The sequence below is a fragment of the Diceros bicornis genome, chromosome 3 (assembly GCF_020826845.1).
Source record: "Diceros bicornis minor isolate mBicDic1 chromosome 3, mDicBic1.mat.cur, whole genome shotgun sequence".
Classification (NCBI taxonomy): Eukaryota; Metazoa; Chordata; class Mammalia; order Perissodactyla; family Rhinocerotidae; genus Diceros; species Diceros bicornis.
Window position 1 is genome coordinate 81,141,312 of NC_080742.1, and position 22,678 is coordinate 81,163,989.

The window sequence follows — 22,678 nt, forward strand, 5'->3', positions numbered from 1 at the left end:
CAAGGAAGAGACTTAGAACAACGCAGGAGAGAGATGAATTGATAGCGGCCAGACTCGGGCAATGACACCAGGGATGGGAGAAACTGTACAACTTGAAACCAGAGAAAGGAAAACGCAGAGCAAGGCTCTGCTGCTGCTCTACAAAAACAGAGCACGGCCCGTGTGTCCCCCTCTCAGGACTATAGCAACAACAGGGGTGGACCAGCAAAAAAATAAAGAAAAGAGCAAGGGACCATGAAGCGAGGAGCAGAGCAGCAACACTCGCTTATTTGACAAAGTCAAGTCAGTCCCGCAAACAAAGTCAATACACACGGGCTTTCAGCAGCCATCTCCCTCCCCACCATACAATCTGTGAGATGTTCTAACCACCTTATGCCTTTAACTAAGGAGACAGTTATCACTACTACCCTGTAATTAATTCAAGCTCCAATCATTTGATGCTGCCTAATTAAAACCCATATTTCAACTAACCACTCAGTCAGGGGAACCACGGCATGCAGAACAATACTGTCTTAAGCATGCCACAGCAATTCTATGAAAAAGTTCCAAGAGCCTTACTATAATGATCCGCATGGGTTCCCGACCCTTTTCAAGGAACACTCAAGCACCCTGACAGCTGTCAACAAAGTGTCAAGTAGCCCTGGGGGCAGAACAGCTTTAAAAAGGGGACTTAAAAGCACTTGCTGTTCCCTGATAGCACTGATTTGGCCTAATGCAGAGCACTGTATGTGTAATTCTGAATAAACCAGGGCGAGAGGAAAGGGTAAAGGAAAGAAATAAAACGTTGTGTCAGACCTTACTTTTTTAAATGTTTTTTTACAAGGAAAAACATCATCATCAACAACCACCACCTACTATTTGGTTGACAGCTGGAAGTGTCAATGGATTGATTGTGAATACCTCTGCTTGCAGTAGGAAAATGTACATCTGAAACTCCCTTGAGCAATTTATTTTAAGAGATCTGGACCATCCAGATGATGCCCTCAAAGTCTATCAAATTCCAAGAAAGGCAAAAGATTGTTAATCAAGTGTTTATTTTACAACTGGCATATTAAATTTAAATCAAAAATACTATTTTTATGTATTGTATGTCTTATACTTTATAATCCATTAGAGCTGCTTATATAACCAATGTCTGATATTTTATTTTATAAACCTCGAAGCATTATTATAAAATTTATATTTTATAGTCGTTTTCTCTTTGTGGTTTATGATATATTGTTGGTGACAGCCATGATTTACTTGATTGTTATGCCCAATAACAACACTTGTTCTATGAGAAAATACAATCCACTATCCCACAACTCACTTTAGTGTCCAGAATTTACAGCAGCATAAAATAGGGAGTTTCTTTAATACAGCTTCTCTCTTTTCCCCATGGTCACTGAAGTTCCTTCCATCCAGCTCCTGAGTACCATGACTCCACAGCATTACTAAATTCCTAATGCACAGTATGCAACGCACCTAACCAAACAGCTGCTCCTTCTAGTAACTTAGGAATCTAGTGACATAGGGAATTTCCGGCCCACTTGATTTCATACCACTTGGAAGCACTAACTTAATTAAATTATGCTACGATAGTCACAGGACAGGGGCCTCTGAAGACTTAATAAGCAGCAGCTCAGGCCACTGTTCAATCAGTTAACCAGGAAATCAAACAGCAGGAGTTCCAAGTCACAGGAAAGTACTGGAAGGTGTGACTCACTGACATTTCAGAACCTACTCAGCTTCTCTCTCTAATTCCTTTCCTCTAGTGCTACAGCTTTTTCTTTTCCGTGTGATTCACCTTTCACCATCCCAAAATACCATGAAATATAAACTGTATTGTCAATGATTTGCTGTTCCAGTTTTAAAAATTTTCTATGCTCGCTTCTCAATTTTAAAATAAAGTAAGCTTAAATTTGTGGTGGTTTGTCAAGAATAAATACAACACAAAGAGTGATGAATCAAATGGCACAGAGGAAAGTGCCCAGAAGAAAGGATTGCCACTAACCAGCCATGTAGCCTTAGTCACCAAATCCACCCCAGTCCTCTTCCCTTGCCACTTGTACCTCATCCGTGTTAAGGGCTGTCTTCTCTATCTCCGATTTCCAACTCATCCCGCATGTTATCCTTTCAAGAACCCACTTGTATCATTTCACCTTCCCTGCTCAGAAATCGTCTGTTGTATCCAACATTGCCTCAAGCGGCTGAGGGCAATTTTTTTTTCCTTTATTTTTTTGCTATACGGCCAATTAAGGACAAATAAAAATGCTTATGGGACTGCTTATTTTTTCATAAAAATGAAAATGGTTTTATTTAGTACTATGGTGGAAAAAAAATATTCTTACCATTCAGATTTGTTTTTTAAATATAAAAATATCAATGAGAAAATCAGTGCTGCATTTTTAGCCATAAATGTTATTAATATCTGAGTATATTTGAAAAGCAGCAACTAATGCAACTTTCTAAACTTGCATCCTACAATTAAATGGAACTGCTCAGTAGCCAGTAGGCCCTACAGGATAAAGTTAAACTCCTTAACTTCCCCAACCTTCCCACCATGAGACCCCTACATGAAACCTTTATCTCAATTAATCCAGTCTGTGTACTGACTCTACCAGGAACACCTTCAGTACCAACACCCTCATCCCTCTTATCTTCAAGGTTTGGCTGAAGTCCACTTCCTCTGATGGCCTGCCTGCCCAAGCTCTTGACCTTCCTTCTCTGAATTCCTAAAGCACTTTCTATACCTTATACATTCTATGGCACTCACATATTCATTCACCTACTCCAAAATATTAACTGAGCAGGTGAACCGTACTAAACTAGCACTTATTCTCTATACTCTAATGTTAAATATGCTTTGACCAAACTAATAGTTCCTTTAAGTCAAAGATCGCTGCCATGCTAATACTTGTTGACTGATGGAACTAACAATATGAGCTCAACTATCCATTAAATGTAGACTGTTCATGGATTTCTTTTTGAGAATGGAATATACTGAGTAGAGAATATGATTTAAATCAATAATGTATACATTTCTTCCTTTTAGGAACTGTCAGGCAAATTATCTATCACAGCACACACACAAAAGTGCAGAGTTGAGACAACGGCATCAACAAAGTTTCATATATTAAAAGTCAGAAACCTAGGGGCTGGCCCGGTGGCGCAAGCGGTTGGGTGTGCATGCTCACTGCGGCAGCCCAGGGTTCGCCGGTTCAGATCCCGGGTGCGCACTGACGCACTGCTTGGCAGACCATGCTGTGGCAGCGTCCCATGTAAAGTGGAGGAAGATGAGCATGAATGTTAGCCCAGGGCCAGTCTTCCTCAGCCAAAAAAAAAAAAAAAAAAAGAGGAGGATGAGCAGATGTTAGCACAGGGCTGATCTCCTCACACACACACAAAAAAGTCGGAAACCTAGAGATTGCAGCTCCCTTCAGTTCTTGTAACTCAAGTCAAAGGAACAAGCACAGCTTGTTTACCATGAACTCTCCCTACAGAGTTATGTCTAAATGAGCCTTAAAGAGCTTGTTTAAAAATAACTAGGAGGGCCAGATTCTGGGAGAAAAATACATAGAACATATAGATGAATCTATTTCCCTAAATTGGCTGTTTAGTTTGGGCTGTGCTATTTCCTGCTTAAATTGGTTTCCTGCAATTTTTTAAGGCTGCCAAATACTTAGTGATCTCAGTGATGTACTTAACGCGAATCGGCAAATCTTTCTTATTTTTCACAATGACAAGAAATTTACAGAAACTTGCACAGTGAGGATAATAATGAAAGTGAGTTCATTCGTCTTTTTTTCCAGATTCATCATTTCCATCAGGTTGCTAGTGGCGTACGAAACTAACAAATAGCCTCCTAATACCATTTCCTGTCTGGGTTTTTCTATTGATCTGGGGACAGAGTTTCCTCAGCATTAGGTAGGATCAAACATGAGAGGTCTGACCTCACTCTGAGCCAGAAAAACTAAAGGATCAGGGTGGAAAGGAAAAAATCAATATCCAACATTGATTTTTAAAATCAAAAGATGCAAGATGTTAATGAAAAGGTAAGTTTATAACTATGTGCAATGGTATCCCCTTAGGTCAGCCTTAAAAGAAAAAAAATCCCTGGTGTAAAAGCAAACCAATGTAGTTGAGATAACACATAACACAGCAAAGAAGTTGAGGCAGCAAGGACACAGTTAAGTTCTTTACAGCACATTCATTTATTAAAGTGGTATTACAATCTGCTGTGTGTCATATGGTATATTATTTTGCCTGAACAGCTTTACATGTAAATACTTATTGCAACAAGTCATTGATCTGGTTCAAGGTGTGGCAAAAAATGGTTTCAGTAAAGTCTTTAGAGGAACTCACTTTCTTACAGCATAAATTATATTCTCAAAACTATATATATGACAAAACTTAGCTCCTATATACAGAATCCTAGGGCTCTCAGTCCATCAAATATGCTGCCCTATATTCACACATATGAAGAGCCTAGGCCTGGTATGAATTAGAGTCCTGTGAGGAAGAAAACACTTTAATAAATATTAAAAATTCAACTCACATTTAATACATAATTTACTTGACAATGAAACATGTAGAAAAGGCTGGTGATATTTTTATAAATTTTTGTAGACTTCAAAAATTATTTCATGACACATCTAAATTACAAATCTTAAGCAATCGATTATTCAGTACTAAAACCTCCAAATGAAACAAGCACAGAAGAGAACATAAACTTTGAGTCCTACTTTTATAAACATATTTTTTAAATTTTAAGAAGAATAAATCTTTGTTAATTTGCACAGTCATAATCTAATTGCATTCCTAACCTAAAGGCAAGATCACTTCAAAATAGCATGTCGAATCTTCATTCTGTTCTTGGGTTGGGTTGGAATGGGTAGGTGAAATATTATACTCAAAGAGCCTGCGCTATTAGCCATGTTGAGCCTTTTTCACATCATGGTGCAAGCAGAAAAAGTAAGTCTTTATATGGCACATGAGGGTACACAGGTACTCCTCAGAGTCAAAGGAATCAATACCTCCAGTACACTCATAACACACAGTTAGGAAGCTGTGCTAAAAACTGAGGTGAAGATATCATACCTCAGGGAAATAGTCCCTGAAGTTTCCATTTACCCACAATCCTGAGGGAGCTGGGATGTGGAAAAGGCAGGAAACAAGATTCACAAACAGAGACAGCCATTTAGCTCCATAACCTCAGTCACCACATCATTAAAACCATCTGATGAAGCTCGCAATGCCAAGCACAGATATAGTCTAGACTAGAGCTTTGCAAGAGAACTTTCTGCGATGATGAAAAAGTCCTATATGTATACTGTCCAACATGTAGCCACTAGCCACATGTGGTTACTGAGCACTGAAAGGTGACTAGTGCAACTAAGGAGCTGAAATTTTTATTTTATTTCATTTTAATTAATTTTAATTTAAATCTTAATTGCCACATGTGACTATTAGCTACCATTTAGAGAGCGTAGTTCTAGCCTGACCACCAAAACACAAGTAGCATTCAAAGAGCTTTCAGTATCCAGGCTGGTCAGGGACCAAAGACTTCATAAATCAAGTCAAACCTAGAAATGGGAAAGGATGGGTCCCTCAGCACAGCCAGAGCTTATCCCAATGTCAGTGTCATGTTCTGCAGGTCACACCATGAGCATTTATACAAAGTCTCCCCACTCACACCCACTCTCTCAAAGGATCAGTTTAATAAACCAACCCAAGAAGGAAACCACTTTCTCTCCTTCAACTCACTATTGAATGAGAGTGAATAAGGGAAAAGGCTAGCAGAACCAACAATCACTTAAAGATAGAAGGTTCTTTCCTAAACTCTAGCAAAACATCACTAATAAGTAGCTCCTGCCCTCCAACTAGTTTCTGTCACATTCCTTCTACAAATGAAGCAAGGTGTCATTCAAATTATAATAAAACAGAGTGGTTAACAGCATTTGCTCTGCAGTCAAACAGATTTGAATTCAACTATCACCTCCACGGCTTACCAGCTGTGTGACTTTGGGCAAGATAATTAATCACTTCAAGTCTCAGTTTCCTTCTACATAAAATGGGTTAATAACAGTACCTTCCTCAGAGAGTTATAAGGATTAAATGAGATGAGACATATAAAGGATTTAGCAGAGTACCTGGCACATAATAAACATTATTTAAGTGTTATTTATCACTATTTCATCATTATTTCATCATCTTCATCATCATCATCATCATCTTAACACATCTTAACATCATCTCCTTAACACAGTAGGTAGAAAAGAAATCTACCTAGAACAAATCACATTTTAGATCAAATTCCAATTTTAAAAATATGCACATATCAAAAGATGTTGGAAAAGCAGAAAGGGACCAGTCATTGTGTGCCCTAGAGGCCTAGGAAAGCCCTTCAAATTATATTCTATGTACCATGGAGATCCACCACTGGGATGTGACATGAACTGATTTATTTTTTTTAAAGATTGCTGAGGCCTCCGTGCGCACAGGAAAGCATGAGGGGACAAGAGTAGAAGTTGGGAGTCAGTTAAGAGGCTTCTGCAGACGACAAGGTAAGAAATGCTAATTATCTGGATTGGAGCTACATCGGTGAAGATGGATGTGAAAGGAACATATTCAGACATGCTTTGGAGATGGAGTTGACAAGACTAGCTAATGGCCTAACATAAGGGGTAAGGAAAAGCAGAAACAAGGAGGAATTCCAGGTTTCAGGTTTGACTACCTGTGCCAATTACTTGAAGATGGAGAGGAGAAGCAACTCTGGAGAAGAATGATAATGTTTATTTTGGTTATGTTAAGCTGAAGACCTCTAAGTGGAGATTTCAAGTAGGGAGTTGTCTAAGTCGAGGGAGATGTCAGGGCTAGACATACAATTTTAGGAGCCACAGGCATCTACATAATGATTCAAAAGGCATACAATTAGATGAGATTACTTGGTGGAAATCAGCAAAGATGACTAGACTAAGGACGCAAGTAAGGTGGAAGGAAAACCAAGGGTGTGGCCCAGAAGCCAAAGAAAGGATTTCCAGCAAGGAGGGAGTAGTCACTTTCTATCTAACATTAATGAAATGTGAACTGTTTTTAACGCTCTTACCAAACAAGAAGTTTCAAAAGGACAAGAACTATTTCTTATTCCTCTTGGTACCTTTTGCTCGAAACATATCAGAAGTTCAATTCATGGTTACTGACTTAATGATTAGTAACAGGGTCACAACTGCCCCCAAGTGAATGGCATTTGGGCAGCATCTCATCTTTCTCAATGTGTTTCACAGTCAGTAGCCAGATATACCACACAATAACCCTTTCTAATAAACATAGAAAATTCTCATTTAGTCCAAAATTAATCATGCCAACTATTTTCTCACTGCCTTTTCACTAATAAACAGCACCCATCCATTAAATTGGGCAGCAACAAGAACAGTCCCAGACAGGTGCTCAATAAATACTAGTGGACGAATAGATGGATGGCATAGGGGAGAGGAAAGGAAAGAGAAATAGTCTTGTATCCAGAAGGATCCACAGATAATATAAGGCTTAACAATTCCCTATGGATTTCACTTAACACCCTATTTTCATCAATATTTAAGACTGTGAAGAAATAAACTGTTTATAAACTTGGAAGAAATCTATTAGAAAATAAAGTCATTGGAGACATTTCACAATTTAGAAACAGTAAATCAATATTTTCTAAGCTCAATGTTCTTTTTAAAAATATTTACTCCTAAATTTCTAATATTCCTATAAATAATTTTACGATTTTACACAAAAAGATATGGAGTAAACTGCCAAAACCTAACAGAAGGTTCAGGAGCTGGATGACAAAAAAATTTTCCAAAGATTGTTTGAAAGTAGATTCATTCTACTTTTAGTGCAAAACGTTTTAAAAGAAACCCTGGTACTGATTTCTAATATTCCCTATAAAAGTCGACATCGAAATAAAAAAAGACAGAAGTGCAGAAGAATTTGACTATCGAGTGAACTTTTACCACTTATAATATTTCTACTAAAAACTCTAAAATTAAAATTCCAAAATACCTGAGGCACCATAAGCACCAGAATGCCGCTGAGACTTTGAGCCAGATGGAGAGGTTTCCTTCATACGATCAATCACATTTTCTGAAAGCTGAAAAAACGTCAAAACAAAATCAATTATAAAAGAACAAGAAAGAAAACTACAATAGCTTCCAAGTAATTTAGCCATCTATATCAATATGTATAATGAAAGGCCTAAACAAATTAGGCTAAAGCTAATAGCCGTAAAACCAAAAGCAAGTGAGAACATCTTTAAGTTTTCAGGATGTGCCCCACAGCACCACTTCTTTAGTTCTTCTAATGCACTGCTAATTGCTCATTATAAATAACTCTTCTCCTCATTTCATACTGTGCACTAAATTGTAATCTCTGAGAAAACGGAAGCCCTCAGAACTCCTTCAACTTTCCCTAATCCTACAAATAAATTTACTTATGGAACAGGCCTCAGCTCCTTCCTTCCCTCCAGTCCCAAAGGAAAGGGGATCCCTCCCTCTCTCCCGCTCAAGGCTAACCACAATCGCTCTTTCAACAGATTTTATTATGCACCAACTCTGCGCCAGGAACTAGGCTAGACTCTGGGTATTCAACAGTCATCAAATTGCTTAAGGTGGAGTAGAAGAAACAGACAATCATCAGGCATTAAAATATAACGTGAAGGGTGCTACTTCAGTCAGCCAGCCTGTAATGGAAGTACGCAGAAAGCAAAATTGGCAGGGCATCTAGCCAGGTTTTGGGAGGGGGGCTGAGCAGGATGAATAGGAGTTAGGAAGAGAAGGAGTAGGCTAAGAATACTCCAAGAAGAGGGAAACACATGAAGGTACAGATGAGAAACAAGGCTTGCCACCAGCAGACACCAAGTGGAGATATCAAGCAGACAGCCGGCAACAGGGCGGAGGCTCTGAGGAACATCCAGGACTGGCAATTTGAGTCATCAGCCCCCCACTACTATCATATCATCCTTTTTTATTTCTTTATAGCACCTACCACTATCTGATGCTTTCTCGTTTACTGTCTGCCTTTCACACTAGAAAGCTCCATGAAAGCAAAGATTTGGCCGTCCTGTCTATTATTATACCCCTAAAGCCTCAATGAGCCTGGTTAATTGAATAAACGGTTAAATAAATGAATGAAACAATATGAATGAATAAAAGAAAGGATGAAGCAGGAAGCTGGGGAAGGGGCTTAGTGAAAGAGAAGGTGCAGAGGGAAATAAGGTTTTGAAGACTCTTAGTCAATCCTTCAAGTTAAAGAGTTTGAACTTGATCCTGAGGGCAACTGGGCACTACTGAAGGATTTTGAGCAGGGTAACGACACAGATTTACATTTTAGAAAGGTCACTCTGGCTACAGTCTAGGGAACAGATTGGAGGGGGACAAGAACAGAAGAAGGAGGACCCCTGACGGAGGCTAAGGGCCAATTAAGAAGCTATCAAGGGCCGGCCCTGTGGCTTAGTGGTTAAGTGTGCGCGCTCCGCTGCTGGCGGCCCGGGTTCGGATCCCGGGCGCGCACTGACACACCGCTTCTCCGGCCATGCTGAGGCCGCGTCCCACATACAGCAACTAGAAGGATGTGCAGCTATGACATACAACTATCTACTGGGGCTTTGGGGGGAAAAAAATAAATAAATAAAATTAAAAAAAAAAAAAAAAGAAGCTATCAAGCATATGTCCACACTAAGACTTTCCCAGGAACGTTCATAGCAGCACTACTCATAACAGCAAGAGTGGAAACAAAACAACGCCTACCTACTGGTGAATGGATAAAGAAAACGTCATACACCCATATAATGGAATACAATTCAGCAACAAAAAGAAATGAAGTTCTGATACGTGCTACAACATGGATAGACCTAAAAAACAATTAAGTGAACGAAGCCAGGCACAAAAGGCCACATACTGTATAATTCTGTTTATATGAAATGCCCGGAAAAGGCAACTCTATATAGACAGAAAGTAGATAAGTGGTTGCCTAAGGCTGGGATGGAATGGAGATTAACTATAAATAAGCACAAGAGATCTTATTGGGGTGATGAAAACGTTCTAAAACTGGATTGTGGGGCCGCTACGCGCACGATCCGCTGCTGGCCGCCCAGGTTCGGATCCGGAAGCGCACCGATGTACTGCTTGTCAGGCCAGGCTGTGGCAGCGGCCCACATAAAGTGGAGGAAGATCGGCACGGATGTTAGCTCAGGGCCAGTCTTCCTTAGCAAAAAAGAGGAGGATTGGCATGGATGTTAGCTCAGGGCTGATCTTCCTCACAAAAAATTAAAAATAAATAAATAAAACTGGATTGTGGTGATGGTTACACAACTCGGTAAATTTATTAGATAAAGCAGACGAATTTTACAGTATGTAAATTACACAAGACGATTGCTTAAAAAAATTATTATAGTAATCCAGGGAGAACACATTCAAAATATATTTAGGATTTAAAATAGCTAATTCACTGAGTGATATTATGTGCCAGGCACTACATTAAACTAAGCGCTTTACTCATTTAACCCTTCACGATCCTATGAGATAGATTCTTTTATTATCTCCATTGTATAGATAAGCAAACCAAAGCATGGCCAGATTCAGTAACTTGCCCTGGAGTATACAGTTCATCAGTAACGGAGCCAGGATGCAAAACCAGGAAGTCTGAGTCTCAAGGTCACACTCAGACACACCCCTTCTCTACCCAACTCAGTGTCGCACTGGATGTGGAAGTGAAGCAGAAGTCTTCAAGAAGGATGCCCAGGTTTCCAGGTCAAGTACCTGGGTGATCTCCCTCCTGTATCTTCAAGAACATTCTTCCAATTTCCACTTCCTTAATTTACCACTGTCTGGCTTGTAGCCCAACACAGCAATGAAAAGTGTTCTGGTGAAAGTCACCAATGGCCAAATAAATAAACTTTTATATTTATATTTATATAAATAAATAAATATCTTTTATATTTAAAAAGCACCTAATTTATATGGCTTCCCATTAGCATCTAACACTTTTGGTCACTCCCCTCTTCCGGAAACCTCTCCCTTGTCTTTTCTGACATCCCACTGTCCTGTATGTCTTAGGACTCTGACACGTCTTCTCTTGTGCAGGCTTTCCCTCCCCTGCCTACCCTTAAACGCTAAAGGGCCCCATATTACGGGGAGAATAATGCCTTATTCTCTCCTCACTCTATGTGTGCTCATTGGTACTCTCATTCACTCCCTTGATTTTTAACTGCTGCTGATAAATTAATGAATTCTAAATCCATTATCTCCATCCCAAGACCTATACCCCAAAAGCCAGACCTAAACACTGAATTGCCTAATGGACATCTCCCCTTGGACAGCCACAAGCATCTCAAACTCAACGTGTCCCAAAATGAATTCATGTTCCAAAAATCTATTCTTCTTGCTTTCCTTATCTCATTAATGATACCACTTCCATCCAGCTTCCTGAATCAGAACATAGGATGGTCCTCGACTCTTCCCTCTCCCTCATTCTCTTAGCCATGACTTCCTCAATCCTTGAATATTTAATGAATTCATCTTCTCTTCTTTCATCCCATTTCCCCTGCCCTAATTCATGGCATCATCAATAATCTTCCTAAAATGCAAATCTGATTATGGTACCTCCCTGCTTCAAATCCTTCAATAGCTACCTTCTGTTGACAGGAAAGTCCAAATTCTTTAGCATGGCATTCAGGACTTCCTCATCATTTGGCCATGGCCTCGCTCTCCAACCTCAACTTCCACAGCTTTCCCTAAATACGTCACACCCTGCTCTCCACACATTCTGGCTACTTGTTTGTTGCCACCTCTTTCCCTCTACACTTGCCTGGCTTGCCTTCTCCCCTGGCCCCTTGGGAGGGAATCACCTTTCAAAATCTAGTTCAAACATCCTAAAGCCTTCTCTGCCCAAACCAGATCCCCATTCCATTCCAACTCTGCCTACTCAAAGCTACTCTTCCTTGTGCCCCATCACATCTTGCACAAATCCCCAATACAGCACTCCCACGATAGAACAAGTATTTGACTTTCTGCCTTTCCACAAAATTGTGAGTTCCTATATGTGGGTGAGTCATTCAATCAACACGTTTAGGCCAAGCACTAATTGAGGCCCTTGTGGGATAGATACCTCAGTGAACAAAACAATTTGTACCCAAACAGTTACTTATCTCTCAGGACCCAAACTAGAATGCAGGTTTGACGGTAAAAGGAAAGACTACAGCTCAATGTACGATCTTGGAATGAAAAACCCACAACTCCTTTCTTGGGAGACAGGTGGAAGTTAGAAAGGAGAGTGCCATCTTCTTTCTATTTGAAGATGCCAGGGCCAGCTGCATCTTTTCTGACAACTGACAGCCACGGAGATTGTTGCTGAAACTCATCTGCAAAGCTGATACCCTCTTAGGAAAAACCCCTTAGGATTGACTCCAATCCTCTCAATTTACAGGTAAGAAAAAAGAGATCCTGAATAACATCCAGTTACTGGTAGCATCAGGACCACAAGCAGTAACCCCAATCTCTAGTCCAGTGCTTTCTCTACTATTAAAGAACACACTCCTTCAATCTCATGCAATAAAATAAAAGTATATCACTTCCTCTGAAGGAGATAAAATGATCCTTATGAAGTTTTAGAATCTTAAAGATATTTTTATTGACATATAATGTATATGAAGTTCATTCAATATATAATGTAATATACTACATCATACTTAATATACTATATTAATATAGTATGCTATAACATACTACGTATATTTTATATTACATACCATATACTATCATATATACTAAGTATTATACACCATTATTTACAATATATACTATGTCACAGATCTAATATAATTTGTGTTTAAAGTTAATGTATAAAGCTAATTTTGACATATAGTTTTACATTTTAATTTCTATTTCCATATTTCAGGCCAAAGTCAAAGAACTACAACTACACTAAATATATATTCTACCTAATCAGAAAGTGAATGTGTTGCTAAAAATCAAGTGTCAACTATAAACCTTCACATGTATTAGAGACAGGCCCTCTTTACTTCTCAATACCACTTTATCTACTTCTCATCAAAATTCATACTTTATCATTCTTTTTTGCTACTTTCAAAATGAATACTACAAAAAGTCCTTCCAATCCCTAAAGCAGCCTCAAAAGTATCATTCTGTGAAAGTAAAATAAACAGCTGGCCCAGAACAGAGGAAAAAGCACTGGCCACCTACTAGCTATATAACCCTACGGAAGTCAACTCAATGGGCCTCACTTTGCTCATTTGAAAATTGAAAATAACACGGACTCCTGCAGTGATAGGGAGGATTAGAGGTGCATCATAAACTACAACGTGCTCCACAAATATTTGGTAAAGTTATTACCAATTCAGCTCCAGCCTTGGGGACTTAACTGACCATTTCATCTTGGTTCACTCTCATCCACTAGCCTGAGTTTGTAGTGAGCTGCTTCTCTACATGGTGCATAAGGACTAGGCCTACAGCTGTCCCAGGAGCAGCTGCCTCAGTCCTGGTGTGAACATGTACAGAGCTCATTTATTCCTATCTGTGCCCCTTGAGTAGTAAAAGTGTAATGTCTCTTTCAATCTAATTACTAATTGTTTCTTGTTAACTTTTTACTTATTTTTATGGCTTCTCTGATGCCTCAAAACTTGCTACTTAACGTCAATTTTTAACATCAGTTCAAAACATTTCCCAACACGGTCTTTGGTTGCATTTCAGCAAATTTATAAGCGTGGTATCCAAAGGAGCACAATTCATTTTTTGCATTGGCAAACATATGGTAGAGCTGCCTTATTGAGAGTTAACTTCCTTCTTTTGTCTTTACCATCAGTCATAAGTGTATCCCGAGGCCCTTCCAAGGGAGCTCCCATAGCAGCCTCCAGTTGTGATTCTGCTTACTCCAAGCATGATATAACCCACCCCAGTCCATTCACGGGGATGCTGATACAAGGCAAGAGCCGTGCTGTTATCCTTTGTATCTCAAGTTAATACCCGCTGAGCTGACCTTCCAGCTGCAGTAGTAAATTCAGACCTGCACACTCACCTGATCTCCTCTGTGAACCAGGGAAGTCACTTGTGAAGCAGCTGACAAGATTTAGATGCTGGCCAGGATTATACACACAATCTGGAGCTGTAGAACAACTCTTCTATGGGACGCAAACTGACTCAAAAAGGGGTCAAAGGCACCACATACGCTTGCGCAAGAGCTGGACAGGCAGCCTCTGTATAAGGAGCAACTTCTTCAGGAAACATCTTTCCTCAAACAGGTACATCTTTTGAAAAGCTTTTTTCCTATTTCCTTTTTTCTTATCTATACCTACTATACCTGGTTTCTAGACATCTCTGGAATCTCCATCAAGGCAAATACCAAGTGTAATTTACAGAAATTATTTGTAGCAAAGAATGGTGAAATAACTCCCCCCACACACACACATTAATGCTAGAATCACATCCTGAGGTCCATGGACTGAGAAGTCTATGAATTAATTCCTCAATTGTATGCAAAATTGTGTGGTTATTGCACTGTTCTTGGCAGAGTCCATAGCACAGACCTACAGTACTCTATGCACTAAAAGAAGTTAAGAACCACTGTTCTAATATAAGGGAGAACCAAGAGAAGAGAGCCTGCCAACATGGAGAATTCAGTCCACTGACTTTGATTATCCACCCTAATTTCTATTGGTCCTAAAGACAAATGTAAGTAAACAGCGCTTGCCAAGTTTTGGTTTGTACTACTCACCACACCAACATGTGCTCCAGGGACAAGGAAAAGATGCGTGTCATCTTCTACAGTCTTCCCACTCATCTCCTCCCACCCACCTTGGTGGGTCTTATCTAAAATTAGCACCAATACACCACCCACCAACCCAGAATCCAGTATTTTCTCAGCAACAGGAGACTGGGTGAGATGGACACAGAGAAAGTATTCTCTACCTCCAAGGAACACAGTAAAAGGAAAAGGAGAACTCTTAAGTCGCCCTTCTCTAAGAGGTCCAGTTAGGAACCACGTGCGACAGAAACAAACCAGACCCTCACCTCCATATTAGTTTTTCTCATCACCTTCCAGATGTGTCTTATCAAATTGATTAAAAGACTCAGACCCATTTTTCTCACTTGATCTTCCTTCCACGTAGCACAGGTCATTTTCTGTGAGAGTACTTGTTTGCTTTTCAACTACCATTTTAAGATATAGGCTCCAAAAACTGTCATTATTATTTGGAATAAATCACTCCCAAAGACTTACTTAAGGGCATGAGGGGGTGGGGGGGCATGCCATACAAATACATAAAACGTAGTTTTTAGCTTATGTTTGTAGTTTGTCACTTGTATTTCTTTGCAATTGTTATTACTGGAAAACATGAACTTCTGTCTGTATAAAATTCTAGAAAGCTTCACGTGGTACTATGCCCAGGAGATTCATGGACTCTAACGTGGAAAGGGCCAGTCACCTACCAGTTAACCAAATGACCTGACAACATTTCTCAACGCTCCAATGACTGACTGGATTTGTAGCCTCTGTTCATGTACCCTCTCCAGGATCCTCAACAACATCTCACATTAAACAATCGCTTCATTCACGGGCTCTCAACTGCCAATACTTCCCGAAGCGCTAGTTGTGTTCCATACAATATCCACACTACCATCACTGGCCCCTATGAATTTCAGCTTGCAACTTCAAGGCCAGTTGCAGAGATTTATGCCTGGAAAGCATGATAAATATTACTTTGAAAATGATACTCATTGAAGTTGACATCTGCTCTAAAGGAGTTCACTCACAGCTTTGATGTTTCAGATAAACTTGTGAAAGACTGCGTGGAAGGCACACTTTCTAAGCAGGCACAGCAGGTGCTCAGAAAAATCCTATTAAGCACATGTAACATGAGTAATGAAAATGCTTGGTCTTTCTATCACTAGGAATTTATTTCAGACTTGGAGAGGAGGGCAAGGCAAGAGGGTGGCCTTTCATCTAACCCATGAGTTGTTTCAGATTTGAAGTTGAAATCAGGTGTAAGAATATGGGTGATTTTATGGAAGTGGGGGAAAGCTATCCATTGCTAGGGATAAAGGAAAAACCAAGACCCTATAAATACCATGAAAATAATACTCGGTAGGTGAGAAGAAACTTTAAACTTAAAATTGTAAGTAGCTCCTTTAATTGCTAGCTGTCAAGGATCTCAGCAAGAAAAATCTAGGAAAACATCATCTATTAATAAACACAGCCTAGTTACCCAATGCCTTATGCTGCTTACTAAAAGGTACTCTTTATATATTAGGATAAATAAAGACGAAATTACTATCCTTATCAGTGGAGCATAGAATTGGGTTTTCCAGCAGTGACTGAGTCTGTTGAATTGTTGATACACTCTCATTTCTTATGAGTGATGACATAAATGTTAGACAATTGAGCAAACTGGGAAAGTTTTCTTCAGCCTAGTTGAACTAACCTGTCTGCAATTCAACACTGAAGTTTAGGCCTCATCAGCACCATGTTTTAACCAACTGAACTAAAAACAGTGGCTCACTCATGATACTGAGATTGTTGTTTATCCTTCCCCATGCCTCAGAGAGAAATAAGATGACTGTTTCGAGCTTAGAAAAACATAAAGAATAGCTGGAAAACATCTAAAAAACACCTAGAAAAAAATCACAAGGACAATCAGTTGCAGAACTCAGGACTCCCACTTCCCAGTCCACACCCCTTTAGCACATTGTGACTGTGGGAGCACATATACTCTTATTTTCACATAATTATTTTAAGTTCATGTAAGTTTACATATCCTCTCCCTTGAAGAGCTACTACTCATGTAAGTACTAAACACTGTCAAAGTACTAGACACTGTGCTAGATGCTTACATACACTATGTCAAATTCTCACAAGCCGTGCTTGATACGTATTAGAAGTAAGCTGTATGCAGATATACTGAACAAGGAAATACAATCAAGTGACTTGTCCAGGGCCACACAGCTAGTATGAGGCAGAGCTAGGACCAAACCCAGGTCTGCCTGGTTCTAAAGCACATGCTCTTTCCACTACCCTATACAGTATTTCCAAAGAATCGTAGAATATTAGATGTGGAAGGAACTGTATCATAATAATAGCTGCCTCTTATTAAAAATCTACAATGTACCATGTGCTTTAAATATCTGACCTCATCTTCTTACCACAATCAAGAGAAGTGATGGTATTCCCCTTCATGGATAAGAAAATACAATCAGAGAAGTGACTTGTCAAAGGCTGCTGGCTAATAAACATCTAATCTGAGATTTAAACTGAGGTCTGTTTAACCCCAAATTGATGCTCTTTTGACCATGACCTCAAGGAAATGAGAATGACCTCCGAGTACTCAACAATTCAACAGCATGCCAGTTTTAGAAGAAACAACAATGGGCTGAGTATGGCTACAAAAAACTTAAGTGCCACTAGCCTCACAGAATTTAGAATTGGGAAAGGTCAGAAATCTTAGAGATGTACTCATACCCCATAATTTTGCAGATGAGAAAACTTAAGCTCAAAGAGATTGCAAAACATCCTTGAAAAAGAAGGATTTGAAGCAAGGAGGAGAACCTTGCAAGGGCATTCCAGGTGAAGGGTACATACTGGAGAAAAGCAAAGCACAGACGTCAAAATTAGCATGGCTTGTGCTTGAACTGTAACAATATACATAAACTGCACCCTACGAGAAAGAAAAAAAGTAAAGAATGCTTTCATCAAGTTGAATGGATAAAGGACATAGCTTATTTTTTATAAAAAGTTTTGAAAAAGCTTTTTTAGACAATCTCTCCATTTAATCTAATAACTATCCCTATTGTCATACTTATCCTATTCAGCCTTTTCTAATATTTGGTATGAATCTCTGTGCTGTAGTCAAATTCTCTTTTAATTTTCTCTGCTGTCATCTAAGGCATGAGGACACAGATTTACACATTTTTCTAGCCAGTGTCTTCTCACCCAGAACTTATTTTGCTTTTTCTTACTTTTCTTTCTTTTTCACCTTCTGGTGTGGAACACACAAAGCCTAAAGGCAAGACTAAACAAATCTCTGCATAAAACTCAGAGTTTATAGTAATTTTTATCTTACTCCAAAGAGTAGCAACTAAACCACAACAACCCAAAGAACGCAGCCTCAGATGTTTTATTACAAAATGCAGTACTATCATTAATCAATATAAGAAATGCTGGTCACAGACCAAAAATTGAGTTCAACAGTCTGAGTTTCTATAGAGAAAACTTTAATAAATTCTTCTAAAGATAACAGTTTCAGAGGAAAAAGTTTTTAAACACTTTAAATGTTTAAGAAGTTTTATTTTCTAGTAACAAATGCTAAAAATAATTTACAGATTTAATTTACTTTTGTGAGCGTGTAGTAACACAAAAAGAAAAATGTAAAATATTATAACACTTTCTGAAGTCAAACTGCTTTATTTGCTAGGTTCAGGCATCGTACTTCCAAAAATGTGAGGCTCCAAATTCAAGTGCAGCAGACAGTGTGTTAATGAAGTAAGTGTTGGTACACTGAAAACCTGGAGAAAAATCAAGTTTTCAGTTTATGCATCAAGCACATGCAGGGAGCATTTAAAAAGTCTCTAGCATGTCTCGTTCACAACTGACTGTATTACTTCTATTGGTCTGAAAAATTACAATTCTATCTCAAGCCTTATTAGGTTGGCAGACACTAGTGCTGAAGCAAGTGGGCCTAGTCCAAAACTCAGGCGTGGCAGGCCCCAGAGGTGGTGCCTGGGAAAGACGAGATGTCAAGTGAAGGAAGGAGAAGGCAGAAGCCGCCAGAGGCAGGCCAGAAAAGTCTACAGGGTGGGTGTGCGTGTGTGTGTGCTAGGGAAACGGGTGGTATCTGACGGAGAGCACTAAATAGCAGAGAGCAAATAGGAGTTCCTTAAAATGCCAATTCACCCCAAGAGAGGTGATGTGGGCAGTGCAAAAGCAGGGTCTGGGTCCCTACCCATTCACAGATGGGTACAGTGAGGCAGAGGTTTCAAATAAAGTCCCACAACTAGTGAGCAATACAGTCAAGACTAGCCTGTGAGCCCTTGGAGAGTCTAAATCAACCCGGCATCCCCCACTCGCCCCAGCACAGTGCTCAGCATTTGGCACACGAACAGGAAATCTTTCTGAATGAACGTCCCACATCTTGAAACTTCAAGCTTCTCTGCAGAGAACTCGGCTTCGGGCCGAACAACACTGGGGGCCGGGACGAGGGAAATCAGGCTGAGGGGGCCCCAGCAAGGTCGGAGGTTTGGGGTCCAAGACCGAGTGCTGGCCCTCCGCCCGCCCACTGTCACTCACCCGGATGCCCTTCACCACGGTGATGTTCTCATTCTCGTCCGCCTCGAAGGTGACCCGGCGGGTGCTGGCGGTCCCGCCCATGGCTTCTGCTGCTGCTCCCGCAGAGACCTAGCGCGGAGCCACGAGCACTTCAGGCCCCACGCGCAAACACGCGCGTGGACGTGCACGAACTCTTTCCTTGCACGGCGGGAGCAAGGCCACGACCCCAAGAAGCAAGGAGAAGGCGCGGATCCTGAGCTCCCGCCTCCTCCGGTCACGCTCCACAACAAAAATGCCTCCGGTTGGTCGGAGATACGAACAGCACGCCTCTACCCGGCAGAGGCCCCCGGATTGGTTGGCCCAGACCCGGATGCTATGGCAACAGGTGGTGTTTGACATGGTTTCCGGAGCCCCTGGGTATAGTGGGAATTGTAGTCTCCATCTCGCGCGATGGGTGCTGGGACATTCTTCCTTTAATCCGGAGAGCGCAAGGAGAGCTTGGAGAGCGCAAGGAGAGCTTGGCATTTCGGGAGTTGTGGTCTTGACTGCCCCAAAGGTTACTAACTGGGCAAGTTTCACTGAAGTTCACTCATCTAACGGAACAGGCTTTGAAGAAAGTGTTCTAGAAATTTAGGCTAGTGAGTTAAAAGATACAATATTTTTCGTAAAGGAACTCACAGTTTAATAAAGGAGATGCACTCTCCTAATGGAGCCATTCCTAGACTCCTATAAACAAATCCCCGAGGCAAAATTTAGCATTTCTTTGTTTTAGTCTTAGCCATTAAAAAACAGCAACAACAAAAAAACACCCTGCATTTGGCCTATGGCTTTATCTCATAGACTATTTACTGTTTTATGTCTTTTTGTAAAGTAAAATTTTAAATATTACGGTTTTCAAATCTGCATTTGAAAAAATTATTTGCACCAAGCAAGCAGAGCATTCACTTTCTTGGGTCTCCTTCACTTCAGTTACATAAGCTAGTTAGGGCATCATACGATCAGGCAGAGGAAAGTTATGTGATTGTCAAAGACGGCATAAATTAGTGGAGGAATTAAAACTACCTCAGACAAAGTTGAGAGGATCTATTTTGGAAAGTTTCTAGTTCAGTATTTCACCTTTACAAGACCAATAAATAATTTTTAAGTTATCTACATACACATGTAAAAATTATTTTTTGCTAAATATTCTGTGACTTGTAAGTTTAGTCATATGACCTTAGTCTTAGAGAGGCATATGTATTCTCTTTTTAAATTAGGTTAATGACGGTACTGTCTTCAGGTAGTCTCTTTCAACAGTAACAGCAGCCAGTCACAATACAGTGTGGCATCCTCTTATTCCAAAGGTATCCACAAAAAAGCAGTAACATTTTTGAGCTCCAATTATATGCTAATTTATTATTGTAGGGATCTTTAAGGCAGAGATTATATCTTTTTCATCTCTGTATCCCTGGTCACTTTGTACATGTTCTCAAGTTGTGTAATATGTTTTAACCTTCCTTCTACAGAGAACTAAAAATCTCAGGAATTATGTCTTTCATTTCTTTGGGACCTCTCCTCCACAAACATAGCCTCCTCACTTATTACCCCAATATGTAGCATGTATTGGAGGTTCTAATAATCTAATCTAAAACAGATGCTCAATAAATTCTTACCAAAATAGCTAATTACAAAGAAAGAGTTTCTTGGACAGAGTAGAGAGATGAAGGAACCACTAATTATCTTGAATATATTTCTCTCTTTAGAATATTAAATAAGTTATTTCGACCAAATAAAGATGATGGAGGCTAATCATGAGAAGGTAGTGTGGTATCTTCACTGTTTCTGTTACAAAAACATGTAAGTGGTCTTATCAGGCAATCTAAAAATACTTTAGATATGCAATGCAGTATTTTTAACTATAGTGGATCTTGAAAATCCTCATCACGAGGAAAAGAAAATTGTAACTATGTATGGGGACAGATGTTAGCTAAATTTATTGTGGTGATCATTTTGCAATATATACAAATATTGAATCATTATGTTGTACACATGAAACTAATATAATGTTGTATGTCAATTATACCTCAATTATAAAAATACTTTGCAACTCATAATCCATTCCAACCAGCAACATTACAAAGAAACCTTCTGAATTTAAATTAAAAAAAAAAAGATACATCTTATTCTTGGAAAGATACCTACTATAACAATGTTGTTCTATCCATATCAACTTAAAGGCCAGGCCGTGACTATAGCCTTTTCTAAAGAAAATTTCTTGAGCTACCCAGAACCTGTGGTCTCTCTTTCTCTCTGGCCACAGCTAATTAGTGATCATCTCACGCAAAGGCAGCAATTGTTAGCCAGAGGCCTATGATCTAGAATGCAAAGCTTTGCCCAAACAAAAATAATAGATAACGCTTGAGCTAATCAGATTCTCTATGTCTCTTTCCCTTTTCTCTATCTGTGTTTAAGCGTGAAACTGCAGAACATACAAAAAGAGAGCAAAGAGAGAAGCTATGATATTGAGTCAGAACCTTGAGTCATTATTGCAAACTAAAGAGAAGTGGAAGCAGAAACTGTAAGAAGAGTAAAAGACATCCATATTGGAAAAGAAGTAGAACTATCTCTATTCATAGATGATATCACATTATAAGTAGAAAAATCCCAAGAAATCCACTAAAAAAACTATTAGAATTAATTTTAAAAAAAGGTTCAGCAAGGTTGCAGGATACAAGGTCAGCATATATAAATCATTTGTATTTCTATACACTAGCAATTAACAAGACAAAATTAAGAAAGCAATTTCATTTATAATAGCATAAAAAACAACTCACATGTCCATTAACTGATGACTGGATAAACAAATGTGGTATATCCAGACAGTGGAATATTATTCGGCAATAAAAAGGAATGGAGTACTGACATGTGCTATAATATGGATGAACCTCAAGAATATTATTTCAAGTGAAAGAAGCCAGACACAAAAGACCATGTGTTGTATGATTCTATTTCAATAAAATGTCCAGAATAGACAAATCTATAGAAAATGAAAGTAGATTAGGCTTGCCAGGGCCAGGGAGTGGGTAAGATAGGGAGTAACTTCCAGTTGGTACAAAGTTTCTTTTTTGGGGGGGTGATAAAAATATTCTAAAAATAGATTATGGTGATGGTTGCACAAGTCAGTCAATATACTAACTCTCATTGAATTTTACACTTAAAAAGGATGAACTTTATGATATGTAAATTGCACATCAATAAAGCTGTTAAAGGATGTGTAGCTATCCAAGCTCAATAGAAATTTATCGTTCAATAAAGTCCAAAATAGGGAGTTTTTCAAAGGAAAAAGAAAGAAAAGAAAAGAAACTGTGGGACGCTTCACACTACTGAAAAATAAGCCAATCCACAG

General features: G+C 39.4%; 1 protein-coding gene across 1 annotated transcript in view; it reads right to left on the reverse strand.

Moving 5' to 3' along the window:
• Positions 1 to 19,531, reverse strand: part of CHCHD3 (coiled-coil-helix-coiled-coil-helix domain containing 3) — a 267,569-nt gene extending 248,038 nt beyond the window's left edge. Inside the window, exons 1-2 of the mRNA XM_058530204.1 lie at positions 19,315 to 19,531; positions 8,029 to 8,116 (exon numbers count right to left, since the gene is read on the reverse strand). Coding sequence (XP_058386187.1) covers positions 8,029 to 8,116; positions 19,315 to 19,395 — 169 coding nt within the window. The 5' untranslated portion in view covers positions 19,396 to 19,531. The remainder of the gene's footprint in view (positions 1 to 8,028; positions 8,117 to 19,314) is intronic.
• Positions 19,532 to 22,678: the final 3,147 nt, after the last annotated feature.